This window comes from Chlorocebus sabaeus, chromosome 17, assembly GCF_047675955.1.
Source record: "Chlorocebus sabaeus isolate Y175 chromosome 17, mChlSab1.0.hap1, whole genome shotgun sequence".
NCBI classification, from domain to species: domain Eukaryota; kingdom Metazoa; phylum Chordata; class Mammalia; order Primates; family Cercopithecidae; genus Chlorocebus; species Chlorocebus sabaeus.
This window is the reverse complement of record NC_132920.1, coordinates 52,451,523-52,466,247: the sequence shown is the minus strand read 5'-3', so window position 1 is coordinate 52,466,247 and position 14,725 is coordinate 52,451,523. Positions and strand designations below refer to the sequence as shown.

The 14,725-nt window shown below is 37.3% G+C and overlaps 1 protein-coding gene across 6 annotated transcripts in view; it reads right to left on the bottom strand.

Moving 5' to 3' along the window:
* The window catches only part of EFHC1 (EF-hand domain containing 1), a 73,500-nt gene that overhangs the window by 7,566 nt on the left and 51,209 nt on the right, over positions 1-14,725 (bottom strand). For all 6 annotated transcript variants that reach the window (XM_007972258.3, XM_007972259.3, XM_073006060.1 and 3 more), the window contains 2 exons: positions 5,985-6,198; positions 5,448-5,595 (listed from right to left, as the gene is read on the bottom strand). In XM_007972258.3, the coding sequence (XP_007970449.2) occupies positions 5,448-5,595; positions 5,985-6,198 (362 nt within the window). The remainder of the gene's footprint in view (positions 1-5,447; positions 5,596-5,984; positions 6,199-14,725) is intronic.

The following is a 14,725-nucleotide window of genomic DNA, read 5'->3' as shown; positions in this document are numbered from 1 at the left end:
ACCAAACTATGCTTCTCCAGTCCATTCAGCCTCCCACTCTCCTGGACAGCTATCATATTTGTTTAAGTCCTGAGGCAATTTTTTTTTTTAATTAAAGATGTGTCCATGAAATGAGACAATTTTTTTTTTTTAACATTTTAACATCTCTGGAATTAACATGCATTTTTCAATTAATGGTGAATATGGATTATATTTGGATATTTTTTCTTTCTTAGTAGTAGCTAATATATGCTGTTTAAAATTTTATTTTATATTCATTTTGTTGATATTTATATATTCAATAAAAAGAACATTTCATAACTTCTCCTCTCTCCTGAAACCTCCAACATCTCCCTCTATCCTCACTCTTTCTACTGCACTACTATCAGGAAACAATCACAAGGGCCTTCCAATATCTACACACCTACCAGCATCTGAACCCACATATCCTGCCTGCCTTTTGCCTGTTGCCCTAGATCAAGGTTTTAAAGAGTAATCCCAGGACCTGTGGAGGTTCCCAAGACCCTTTGGGGGTCTGTGAAGTCAAAATTTTTCTTGTGATAATACTTAGTCATTTATTTATCTTTTTACTCTTGTTTTCCCACAAGTACACAATGGAGTTTTCCAAAGGTCACACAACACAGGCTATCACAGCAGGCAGAATACAAAAATGCATGAAAATCCAGTCATCATCTATTACTAAAGTCAGACATTAAGAGGTTTGCAAAAATGTAAAGCACTATCACTCTTCTCACTCAATTTTTGTTTGTAAAAATATAGGTTTTTTTTTTTCCCACAAAATTATGTTATTTGTGTTAACATGAAATGGGTTGTTTTCAAAATAAATTAATATTTGAAAAATTTTCAGATACAATTTCTAATATGCTAAATAGCAATAGATACAAACACATAAAAACTCTTTGGGGCCCTCAATAATTTTTAAGGGTATAAAGGTGTCTCGAGACCCAAAAGTTTGAGAAATACTGCCCTAGGTGAATGGTTGGTGCTTCTATCTGAAGCCAATTCCTCCACTTAAACCCCATCCTCTCACAAACTCCAGAAATTCTCCCTGCTCTCTCACACACTTATCAATGTTTTCTTCTCTATGGAATCATTCCCATTAACATACAAACATGCGACTTCTTCTATGTTAAAACGAAAGCAAAAACAAAATAAAACAAGACCTTCTCCTGACTTCACTTTCTCTGCCAGCTGCTGCCCCATTTCTCTGTTGTCCTTTGCACCAAACCTCTCCAAAAGAGTAGTCTCCACTCTGATCCAGAATTCCTCTCTCCCATTCTCTCTTAAATCTACTGCCATCAGGTTTTCCCCGTCTTCCCATTCCACTGAAACTCCTCATTAAGGTCTCCAAGGTCCCCAATTCCCTTAATATTGCTAAATCCCCATTTGATATAATGAATCATTCTGAGGTTGGAAGTGGGACTCGACTCTGGAGGCTCGGCTCGGACACAGGACCAAATTGAGGACTAGCTAAAATAGGTCTGGGGTAGAAGCAGCTTTCCGTAAGACATGCCCACCAGTGCTCCATATCAGTTTACCATTGCCATGACAACATCTGGAAGTAACCACCCCTTTTCATAGCAACGACACGAACACCTGGAAGATACCACCCTTTTCCTAGAAATTTCTGTATAAACTGCACCTTAATGTGCATATAATAAAAAGTGGGTATAAATATGAGTGCAGAACTGCCTTTGAGCTACTATTCTGGGCACAATGCCTAGGGGGTATCCCTACTCTACAAGGAGCAGAACCTCAGCTGCTGCTATACACTGTTGCTTAAAAACAGTTGCTGTTTAACAGCACCAGCTCTCCCTGGAATTCTTTCTTGGGAAAAGCCAGTAACTCTCCCTGGCTGAGCCCTAATTTTGAAGCTCACCTGTCCTCCATCAAGTCTGTCTTCCTCGATATGAAGGCATTTCTCAGTTTGCACAGTTCCAAGATGCATGAATTTTGACTACCACCGTTTAGTAAAATAATCCATTCCCCCAACAACATGGTTCAAATTTCAGTCAACACAGTTATTAACTATGAGTAATTGCATAAAGTACAAACTTATCTGTCAGGACTTTAGTCCACTAACCACAATGTAATTAAACAGATGCATATCACCATCAGTGACAATTACATCACTTCTTTCAAAGTCTGTTTGTGACTGGTCACTGTATATTTGTTTTATAGTTCACGCAGACAGTAAAGTGTGTAGCTATGTTGCTTCCTCGTCTCTCAGTGATACACAAACTGTATTTTACAAAAATGGATAATCAAAAGAGAGAATTGGCCAATAAAGATGAAAGTACAGCAAAGATGCAAGAAGTGAATTCAAGTCAAATATAAATGAAGTTACAGAAGAGAAAGCTGACTGTAGGAATGTCGGCACAGCTGCCTTTCAAGAGACTCTAGATGTGCAGCCAGTGGAAACTGGTGAAGGCAAACCTATCAACACAAATGAGAAAAGTGGTTGTAATGAAAAGAATGAAGATATCCCAGATGCCTGTAAAATGCTTCACATTAAAAGAACTCTCAGAGATATTTCATTCTCATTAAAGGAAGTCTAAGAGATATTTTATAACATTGAAAGCAAAAATCATAAAATGTTGGAAGTTGATCCATCTTAAACAGGAGTATGACAATTCACCAAGGCATAGAACAGATGTTCACTCTGTATCATAAGTTATACAATGAGAAGTAGGCAAGTGCTGCTCAAACCACTTTTGATAAAGTTTTTATAAAGCAATAAAACACTTTAATTCTTAATGTCATCAATGTTTTAAATTTCAGTGTGCTAAGTAAAAATTAGTTTTACTATTTTTTCATGTTCTTATACATTTATAACCATCAAAGTTTTTAATGTTGTGACAAATTTTTTTTTTTTTTTTTGAGACGGAGCCTTGCTCTGTTGCCCAGGCTGGAATGCAGTGGTGCAATCTTGGCTCACTGCAACCTCCGCCTCCTGGGTTCAAGTGATTCTCCTGCATCAGCCTCCTGAGTAGCTGGGATTACAGGTGCGCACCACCATGCCTGGCTAATTTGTATTTTTAGCAGAGATGGGGTTTCACCATGTTGGTCAGGCTGGTCTCGAACTCCTGACCTCATGCTCCGCCTACCTCGGCCTTCCAAAGTGCTGGGATTACAGGCATGAGCCACCATGCCTGGCAGTGACAAAAATTTTTAAAGGGCACAGAACAATTGTACATTTTCCCTTTGATTATTAAAATTGTTTTGCATGTTATTTTTTTACAGTCTTACGCTACCATGTAAACAAGGAACTACCTGTAATTTCTTCATTTGGCATCCAGGACACCACATTCACTTGGTTTTCTTCCTGCTTCATTGGTTTTCCTTTTCAGTTTCCTTAACTCTAAGTGTTGGTGGACCCCAGAGCTTAGTTCTTGGAGCCATTCTTTTCTTTATCTACACTAACTCCTTTAGAGACTTCATCCAGGCCAGGAACAGTGGCTCATGCCTGTAATCCTAGCACTTTGGGAGGCCAAGGAGGGAGAATCACTTGAGTCCAGGAATTCTGGGCAATAAACTGAGACCCCTGTCTCTACTAAAAATTTAAAAATTAGCTGGGCATACTGGCATGCACCTGTAGTTCCAGCTACTTGGGAAGCTGAAGTGGGAGGATCTCAGGAATTTGAGGCTGCAGTGAGCTATTATTCTACTACGAGCACTGCATGCCAGCCTGGGTGACAGAGCGAGATCCTGTCTCAAGAGAGAGACAGAGAGAGATGTCATCCAGTCTCACAGCCTAAAATATCACTATATGCCAACAACTCCCACATTTATATCGCCAGCCCAGACCTCTCACTCAAACTCCAGATTTACATATCCAACAGACTATATGTTCTCGACTTGGCTGTCTTAAACCTAATATACAATATATCCAGAACTGAAATCACCACCCCAACCAACAAAGAAGGCAACTGTTCTACCCACAGCCCGCATCTTCCCCATCTCAGGTGATCACAATTTCTTCCTTCCAGTTGCTCAGGCCAAACATCTTGGAGTCCTCCTTAACTATTCTTTTCCCCTCACATCCCCTAGAAAATCTGTCTGAAGTCCAATTGGTGCTACCTTCAAAATATATCCAAATCAGACCACTTCTCCCCACCTCCACTGATACCACCATCCTGGGCCCAGACATCACCATCTCTTGCCTGGAATACTGCAATAGTCTCTTAACTAATCTCTCTCCTAATCTATTTTCAACACAACAGCTGGAATAGTTCTTTTAAAATATATGTCAAATCTTGCCACTCCTCTAATCAGATGCCCGTGCTCCCAAAGGCTCATTTCATTCAGAGAAAAAAGCCAGCACCTTTCCAAAGACCTAGTAAGTCCTACACAATCTAGCCCATTGTTAATTTTCTAATTCCATCTCCTACTCTTCTTCCTCTCACTCACTCCATTTCAGCTACCCTCACTGGCCTACTTCTTCCCAATGTTCGTTGAGTACTTTAAGTAAGATACGCTAGCATTTAGGGCCTTTGCATGCACCATTTCCTCTTCCTGAAAAGCACTTCCTCCAGAAATCCACCTAGCTAACTCCCCTCAAGTGGTTGTTCAATGTCACCTCAAGGTACAACCACATACCCTGACCTACCTTCACAACCTACTGCCACTCTCCAGAAACACTTATTACTCTTAATTTGCTCCATTTTTTACAGCATTCATCACCCAATATACTGTATAATTTATTTGTGCTATTGTCTATTTCCTGCTGCTTGGAAGGTCAACTCAATGTGGGAGGCAACTTCTTGTCTACTTTGTTTACCGATAAAAGTCCAAGGGCCTGGTGATAGTCTCTGATACATAGTAGACATTTAATAATTATAGCTGACCCTCTTACAACAAGAATTTGCATTGCACAGGCCCACTGATACCTGGATTTTCTTCTGCTTTGTCACCCTTGAGACAGCAAAACCAACCCATCCTCCTCAACCTACTCAACATGAAGATGAGGATGAAGACCTTTAAGATGATCCACTTCCAATTAATGAATAGTAAATAATTTTCTCATTCTTATGATTTTCTTAATTGTATTTTCTCTAGCTTACTGTATTGTAAGAATACAGGATACAGTACATACGACATAGAAAATACATGTTAATCAACTGTTTATCAGTAAGGCTTACAGTCAAGAGTAGGCTATTAGTAGTTAAGTTTTGGGGTGTCAAAGTTATACATGAATTTTCAACTGTGCAGAAAGGCTGGTACCCCTAACTCCCACACTGTTCAAGGGTCAACTGTATTTGCTAAATAAATAAAGTTGAAAAAGTTCTAAATTACTAGTTATTACACTGACACAGGGAACCTTCTGTTTATGTCTAATAATTCCCACCTGGTGAGAGAAATCGGAAAATCTAAAATGTGATTACTCAAAGTCAGAATTACTTCCTGAATATCTTGAGTGTGCCAAACCCTAGCAATCAAACACATACCTTTCTGATTCTGAAGCAGGTGCTTCTAGCTTTCGGACATGTTTCTGAACTGACGCGAGTGCTTCTGGTGAATACTGGGCAGCATTGCTCTCCATGTATTTCAAAACATACTCATCTGTATCAAGGATGATGAACCGGTGACCAAATACTGGAGAGAAGGTAGCAGTACACTTAGCTTGGTGATGTTCTCTCACGCAATCAGAAGTAAAATAGTATTAACCCTCCTATGATAAATTCACAGTTATGCATTTATGACAGAAACTAATGAGCTTTCTTTAAATGACATACTAATATGCAGTCATTTGCTCAGTATTTACAAAACTTACTGTCGACATCTGTAGCCAACAAATGCAATCAACTTAGAGTTTAATTGATTAGGAAGGCAATTAACACATTAAACCATATATACAAGGATAGTAGCTTTATCTCAGTTGTAATATAATCGAATTGCTTCTTACAAGAGTAAAATGAATTAAATTCCAACTAAGAACTCATTCAGGCAGCCAGTAGGAAACTCTGGACTGTATTTAGACCTACCCTCAATCACAGCACCAATGAAGAAGTCACTGGGGCCATAGTAGATAGGGTTGTCCACTGTAGAGTATGGTTTAACAACTTTAGTCCTGCCAAGGTACTTGCCACCAATGATACCAGAATTGCGAACAGGAGGCTCAAAGATACTGATCATGTCGGTAGCTAGAAAGTAAGAGAAGACAAATCTCCGGTCTTTGTCTTCTGGAATGGGGGATTCCTATAAAGGTAAAGAAAAGAGGATATTATGAAGGTTCATGGTCTATGCAGATGTGCAAACTTAAATGCCTACAGGGGCCAGGTATAGGATATATATGAAACAGTCTGGGTTCTTACAATATAAACAAACCATCTATGGGGGAACTCTGGTGTCTCTGGGAAGAACGTGCCTCATCTAAGGGAGGCTTCCCAAGGGAGGCTGCACCAACGCAACTCAGTTGTTGCCTTGGAGAATGTAGGCCCAATGTTGCTAGATCTTTCAGTTTTTCAAAAGATAAAAATGTGGATTACTATTTTAAACCTCTGATTTTAAAGTACTGACTCCAACTCTTTTAAAGCACCATGACGCCCAAACACAGTATACTAGAACATATATGTGGGCTACATTCTGACCACAGGCTGCTAGCTGAGACCTGTTGGCTGATATTATGTTCAACTTCATGAACACTAAGATGATTAAGTAAGGTTTTGTTTTTTAAGCAAATGTATATACATAATGTAAAAAAAAAATTTAAAAAGAGGGGATAAGAGTAATATAAAATCAAAGAATTGAAAGCAATTCTAAGAAACTACCTTGTAGACAAGACTTTTTCTAAATCAAATTGCAGAGTGATCACACAACCCCTAAGGAAGAAATTCCAGCTCCAACAAACCTTAATACAGCTCTGCTTATTCCTAAAATCCACTCATACTGTAACTGTAGCACATCTTCTCATTAAGACCATGGGATTGTTTGTATAATAGTTCTTTATCTATTAAAGAAGTCATTAGATTTTTCTCTTAGTGAAATAATTTTCTCATATCATTCCCTCATCTAATAGTTTCCAAATCATTTGGATTATACACCCATGTAATAAAAATATAAATGTTAAACGATCACAATATAGTTAATAAAAATAAAATCATATCACTCCTCTGCTCTCAAACCTTCAAAGAATTCTTGTCATACTTAGAATAAAATACAAAGTTCTAAGCAGGGGCATACCAGGGCCATTGGGGGTGACAATGGTAATGGTTTACCATGGCAGGAAAGAGTACTATAAAACTTAAAAAAAAATTATTGTCTTTATTGGGAATGAGGTTTACATTTATAGAAAAGCTGCATAAATATTACAGAGAATTCTCACTCCCCTCACCAAGGTTCTCCTAATGTTAACATCCTATATAGCCATTAGTGCAATTATCTGAACCAGGAAAATAACAATAGTATGACATTAATAAATAAACTACAGTCCTTATTCAAATTTCACCTGTTTCTGACAAATGGTCTTTTTGTTTCAGGATCCCATCCAGGATCCCACATTGCATTTAGTTATTATTTCTCTTGAGTCTCCTCCAATATGTGATAGATAGTTCCTCAATCTGCCCTTCTCTTTCATGACTTTGACACTTTTGAAGACTACTGATCAATTATTTTCTTGAATGTTCCTCATGCATCTCATTTTTGCATTTTTGGCAAAAGTATCCCAGAAAAGATGTCATGTCTTTAGTGTATACCAGGGAGTTTATGAAGTCAGTATATCTTATTATGGATGACACTAACCTTGATCACTTGGTTAAGATTTCTGCTGGATTTCTTCCCTTAAAGTTACCGTATTTCCCTTTGCAATTACAAAACACCTTGCGGGAGACGTTTTGAGATTATGGGAATCCCGTTTCTCCTCAAAGGTTTTCCCACTAATTTTAGCAGCCATTGCTGGATCTTATCTGCAACCGTGATTACAGCAGTGTGTGCATAATGATAATTTTTCTACTTCCCACTTTTCTTTTACATTTATTAACTGAAATTCTACTGTACGGAGGAGCCATCCCTTTGGGGATGAGTATCACTGATGTTGTTTAGAATTACAGGCAAATGATAAGAAGAAGAAACAGACCAACTTTTAGTTGGTTTTATTTTTAAATTCTCTGCAGCTTGTTATCTATACTTTCTTGTTACCTGGACTGCTCCCATCAGCCCATTCCTCTGGCCTTGTTATACCACTGGTTGCAGAGCCCTGGCTGGCCACCGACCTGTCATTTCCACCTTTTTGCCCTCCATTCACTGCACACTGTCTCGGTCTTACATGCAGCTCTCTCAGATATTCCCCTGGCTGGCTCCCTCAGCTATTCCTTTGGTTTCTGCTCTGCTATGACCTCTTCAGAGAGGCTTTCCCCATTCTGCTGATATAAATGAGCCCCTTTCCCATCATTCTCTGTCTCGCTTTATTTTTTACAGCATGTTACTACCTATCCTTATACAGTGTATTTATTTGACTAGAATGTAAGCTCCATGAGAGCAAATATTTGTCTATCTTGTTCTCCACTGTACCTTTGGTATCTAGAACCATATCTAGCCCAGAGTAGTCCTTTAATATTTATTGAATGAATTAATAATGAAACATATGTTCTTCTATATAAATATAGTTTGTGCATTAAAAGGCACATATAAAAATATCAGAGACTATAAAATAAATGCACTCATAGTAAATAAAATAAACAGAGGCTGTAATATTTTCTTGACAAACACCACAGATGGTACTGTCTTGCATATCTCTTGGAAGACATTCAGCTGCTTTGAAGATCACGGTTCAGATCATGTTTCTTATGCTCTTCCAAAACTTTGCCAAGTTTCTCAGCCAGCACTCCACTCTCAGTCCCAGAGAGTTTACCAGCATACTTTTACTTAGGCACCAATTGCCTATCAGAACTTACTATACATTTTCTCAGAACACATCCCGTGTCTTTGTCTGACCTCCATAGGACTTAATTGTCTCTGATCATTTCTCTAGCATACTCCCTTCTTTTTGAATTTCCATATATTTTCTTTTTAAGTCCCCACCTCACTCATAAACCTTTTCCCCTTATTGTCAAGCACCCTTTCTTCCTCAAGAACTTTTGTGATGAGTCTAACAAATACATTCTCTATTTCATCAAACAGGTCAGGGGAAAACATCTGAAAATTACCATGACCAGAATATCGCTTCTTTTTTCCTGCCCACGTGAAGATATCCACTATTTCTTTACTAATAGTTCTGTTGGCTTTCTTTTAAATTTTTTTACTGTGAACAGTAACACAGAGAGAAAACTACAAAAAAACCCAAAACAACAATAAAAATACCAAAATGTATGGCCGAAAGAATTTTAATGAAGTGAACAACCATATAACCACCATCCAGGTTGAGAAACAGAACGCTGACAGAACCTCCCAATCAATATTCTATCCTTCCCCCACCGAACAGGCCATTGCCTTGAATTGTATGGTTTTCTTTAGTTTTGCTATAAAGCAGACATTCATAAAGTTTTGTTTTGTCTGCTTTTTAATCTTCATATAAATGAAATTACATAATATGCATGCATTCTTTTGTGTCTGGATTCTTACATTCAAAATTATGTTGATGTGATTCAGCCATGTTGTTATTAGTAGCTGTAGTTCATTAATTTTCATTGAACAGAAATCAAATTATGACACAAATATGCCATAACTTATCCAGTCTCTTGTAGTAGACATTTAGGTCTATTTTTGCTATTATGAATTATGCTATTATAAACATTCTTATCTTTTGGTACACATATATTGCACCCTTAGCACAATCTAGTATATTTGATTATGCCAAAGTGTTTTACAAAGTGAGTATACTCTCTTAGTAAAGAGTATGAGAGTTCCTATGGTTCCATATTCTCATCAACATATTAATGATTCTGATGGGTCGGTGGAGGCAACTCACTATGATTGTAATCTGCACTTCTTTAGTTACTAACGAAGCAAAGCAACTTCTCATATGTACATATTTTTAAAGACAGAGTTTCTGTTGCCTGGGCTGGAGTGCAGCGGCAGGATCATAGCTCACTGCACCTTCAAACTCCTGGGTTCAAGTGATCCTACCGCCTCAGTGTCCCAGGTAGCTGGGACTATAGGCACATGCCACCATGCCCAACTAATTTATCTTTTTATCTTTGTAGAGGTAGGGTCTCATTATGTTACCCAGGCTGCCTTCAAGCGATCTTCCTGCCTCAACCTCCCAAAGTGCTGGGAAAACAGGTATGAGTCACTGCACCTAGCCCTTCTTATATGTTTAGTTGCCTCTTGGATATCCTCTTTTGTGAAATACCTGTTCAAGTTTCTTGCTCATTTTTCTAAGTGATTTCAGAGTGTTCTTTACATATTCTGAATATAAGATCTTGGTTGATTTCTGTATTAAACATCTGCTCCCACTTGAAGCTTGCCTTTTTTTATACTCTTAATGCTGTTTTTTGGAAGAAAAGAACGTTTTCATCTTAATGTAGTCAAATTTATCCATTTTATTTTATTTTAGAGCCTCGCTCTGTCACCCAGGCTGAAGTGAAGAGGCATAATCTCAGCTCACTGCAACCTCTGCCCCCCAGACTCAAGTGATTCTCCTGCCTCAGCCTCTCAAGTAGCTAGGACTACAGGCATGTACCACCATGCCCAGCTAATTTTTTGTATTTTTAGTAGGGACAGGGTTTCGCCAAGTTGGCCATACCGGTCTCAAATTCCTGAGCTGGGGCAATCTGCCCGCCTTGGTCTCCCAAAGTGCTGGGATTACAGGCATGAACCACTGTGCCTGGCCATTTATCCATTTTTAAAACATGACTGCTTTTTTGTATCCCACTAAATAAATCTTTCCCCACTATAATGTTAAGATTATTTATTGCTAAGAAGTTTTATTGTTTTGCTTTTCACATTTAGATTTTCAATCTACCTAGACTTGATTGCCACTTTTGGTGTGAGATGGAGGTCAAATTTTCTTCTTTTTTGTTACATGAATATCTAATTGTTCTGATATCATTGATTAGAAACATCTTCCTTTCCCAGCCCCTCTGCAGTGTTGTATTTATCATATGTCTTTTCCTGGGCTTTCTATTCTATTCTATTGGTTTGTCTATCCTTGCACCAAAAACATGTTGTTTTAATTACTGTGACTTTTAATACGGAGTGATATTTTGGTAAGCAAAATCCACTGATCTTGCTCTTCTCCAAGAGTATCTTGGCTATTCCTGGTGCTTTGCCTCTCCACCTAAATTACAGAATCAATTTGTCTGTAAAAATAAAAACATTTTTGGATTTTTTGACTGTAATTACTTTTAAACCATAGATCAATTTGGGGAAAATATTTTTATAATACAGAATTTTCTAACCAATGAACATGGTATATCCCTTCATTTATTTAGGTCTTCTTAATTTTCTCTCAATAATATTTTAGGTGTTATATATCTTTTGTATGTAACGTATCTTTTGTATATAACACCTAAAAGATATGTAACACCTAAAGTGTTTTTGTATGTAACATCTAGGTGTTACATATCTTTTGTATGTAAAAGATACCACATATCTTTTGTATGATAGATATATCTTTTAGATGTTACATATCTTTTGTATGTAACATATCTTTTGTGTGTAATACCTAAAAGATATGTAACACATATCTTTTGTATGTAACATATCTTTTGTATGTAACACCTAAAATATTATACCAAGGAATTTAATTTACACCTAGGAATTTAATATTTTTGATGCTATGGTAAATGGTATTTTTTAACTTTATGTTTTCTTCGTTGCTATTTGTATATTGACTTCCCTAATGTAGAAGGCAGATTTTTTATTTTCTGTACATACAATTGTTCATTTTGGATAATGACAATTTTATTTTTTCCTCTTCAATCAGTATGCTTGCTTATTCACTTCCTGTTTCACTGTTCCAGCTAGGACTACCAGAACAATGTTGACCAGAAGGGGTGATAGCAGTCTTGCCTTGTTCCTAATCTCAGAAAGTACCCTTTCAACATTTTATCACTAAGTAAACTGCAGTAGACTTTTCAACATACCCTCTAAAAGATTAAGGAAACTCCTTTTTATTCCTTTTTTTTTTATTAAGAGTTTTCTTTTCTTTTATTTTTTACTTTTTTAAACTTTTATTTTAGGTTCAGGGGTATATGTGAGTTTTATTTTTAAATCAGATTGATTTTAGCCAATGCTTTTCAAAATCTAATTTTTCTCTTTTATTCTGTTAATGTGATGATTTTTCAAAACTGAAACAGACTTTTTTGGCTTATTTCTCATTTTTTGCTGAAAATCTCAATCTTATTCTTTAACACGTTAAACAAAGGCTTTTTAAATTTTTTAAATTGTTTATTTCATTTCATTTCATTTTTAGACGGAGTCTTGCTCTGTCACCCAGGCTGGAATATAGTGATGCAGTCTTGGCTCACTGCAACCTCCGCCTCCCGGGTTCAAGTGATTCTCATGTCTCAGCCTCCTGAGTACCTGGGATTACAGGTGCGTGCCACCATGCCTGGCTAATTTTTGTATTTTTTTAGTAGAGATGGGGTTTCAGCATGTTGGCCAGACTGGTCTCAAACTCCTGATCTCAAGTGATCCACCCTCCTCGGCCTCCCAAAGTGTTGGGATTACAGGCGTGAGCCACTGCTCCCGGCTTAAGTTTAAGTTTCATAATGCCAGTATCTGAAGTCCCTATAGGTATATTCTATAGTCTTTTATTTCTGGTCACTTTATGTTATCTTGTCTTGTTTCTGAACACTGTATTATTAATATTCTTACATTGTATTTTTAAAATTCTAGAAATAAATTGAAGCCGAAAATGATGTCATCTGCAGAGAATTTGTTTGTTTCTGACAGTCACCTGGGGTTATTAGAATCCAGGATCACCTTAATCTGATTTGTAAAACTGAGACAATCAGGGACTATAATTCAAAGACAGACAATAGTCCCTTCAAAAATTAGCTACAGACAGACTGAAGCACAGAGGGTTTACCAGGAGCTTCTGCCTTTGACAGGCCCTAAATAGATTCCAATGTTTGTCCTCACAGGTGGGTCTTCTGAAATCAGCAAATGCACCTAGCGGAAAAATGGCCCCAAATGTCAGGTTCACTTCTGTGGTTCTCATTGTTTCCCTGGTTCTTGTTCTGTGATTCTTCACATCTTGCTAGTTGTTCAACACCTTCAAGTGGTAACACACATACACATACACATACACATACACATACGCACGCGTGCACACACACACACACCCCCCTCAGCAAGAGGGCTGATCCAAATTATCCGGTCTATCATGGCTAGGAATAGAAGTCCTCTGCAAACGCTTTAACTTTTTGTAATATATCATGTTTGACCAGGTTGTTTGTGAGTACAGAAGGCTGCAATCAAAAGAAATTAATCCTTTCTCCTTAGTTAGCAATATCTAACACTATTCATAGCCGTTTTTGAATCAACTTTGTATTAATTTTTCCAGGTTTTTCATGTATCAAAGGTAAGCTTACAATTTTGCAGTTTACAAATCCGTATGAGTTCCTTTCCCTTTTCTAATCCTAAGTATTAAACTAGTTCTTCATCAAAAGAATACTGGGTTGAAAGCCAGAAGGCTGAGTTCTAGTCCTACCCCTGTCTAAGCAGCACTGGATCTGGGACAAGATAACTAGCCTTTCTGTTTCTTAAGTTTTGAAACATAAAATAGGTAAAATATTGTATTGCCTTACTCATGGATAATGTGTGCAGAAATAAATTATTTTGCCTACTGAACGGGCAGTTAATGAGTACCTACAAAGTCTAGAAAGACATGATTCCTGCCCTTCAAGGAGTTACAGTTACCATATCATAATTCGACAAGGCGCTTGAATTTTAACAGTAACTGAAAGAATCTAGTACTACAAAACCTTTGTTGGTCAGAATTCTTATGGAGAGTGCTCTAGTTGGCCTACATTTTGCTGTTATGTTGTTTTCTTAAAAAATTTTGTTTTTAGCCAGGACTCCCTTTTTATTTAAAGCTTTGTACAATCATTTTCTAAAATCTATTATTCAGTTGTCTTTACCTTAGTTTTTATCTTTTCAAATACATGTATGTAGTTTGAAAAGTCACCTGACACCTCCTACCCCCAGCTCCTAATTCCTATTCCCAGATATAACTTATTTCAACTTCTGCTATTTATGTCCATATTTCTAATAAAATGGTTAGGTTCCTAGTCTACATTTTTTTTCCATTTTAAAGACCTTATACTTTGAATTTCTATCAATCATTTATCTCATACAATTCAGCTAATTAATGGGATATGCAGAACTTGAGTGTATGTCTATTTCCAACTGCATGCTCTTAACTATTAGTCACATAACCTCTCAAGATATCAGGCAAGATATCACAGGTAAATGCAGAACTTACTAAGACATGGTCCCTAACCTCAAGGAAATCACAGTATACTAAAAAGCGACACAGATACACACATGGTTTGAATATTAAGCAATTTCATAGTTACTTAATAAAAGAGGCAAAAGGTCTGTCAACATTTGAGGTGTTAAGAGTGAGAGATTAATGATCTAAGAAAGATTATTGGGAGAGATAGGACTTGATCTAGGTCTTAGCTCAGGGGCACCATACTTAATACTATCCATCCTCCCTGAAGGCTGGGTACTTCAGGGTAGATACAATGGTTGTATACAATGTATACAGATACAATGATACAATGGTTGGTTGAGTCAACACATAACTCTGACAGCTGTTAATCTATAGCTTACAGAC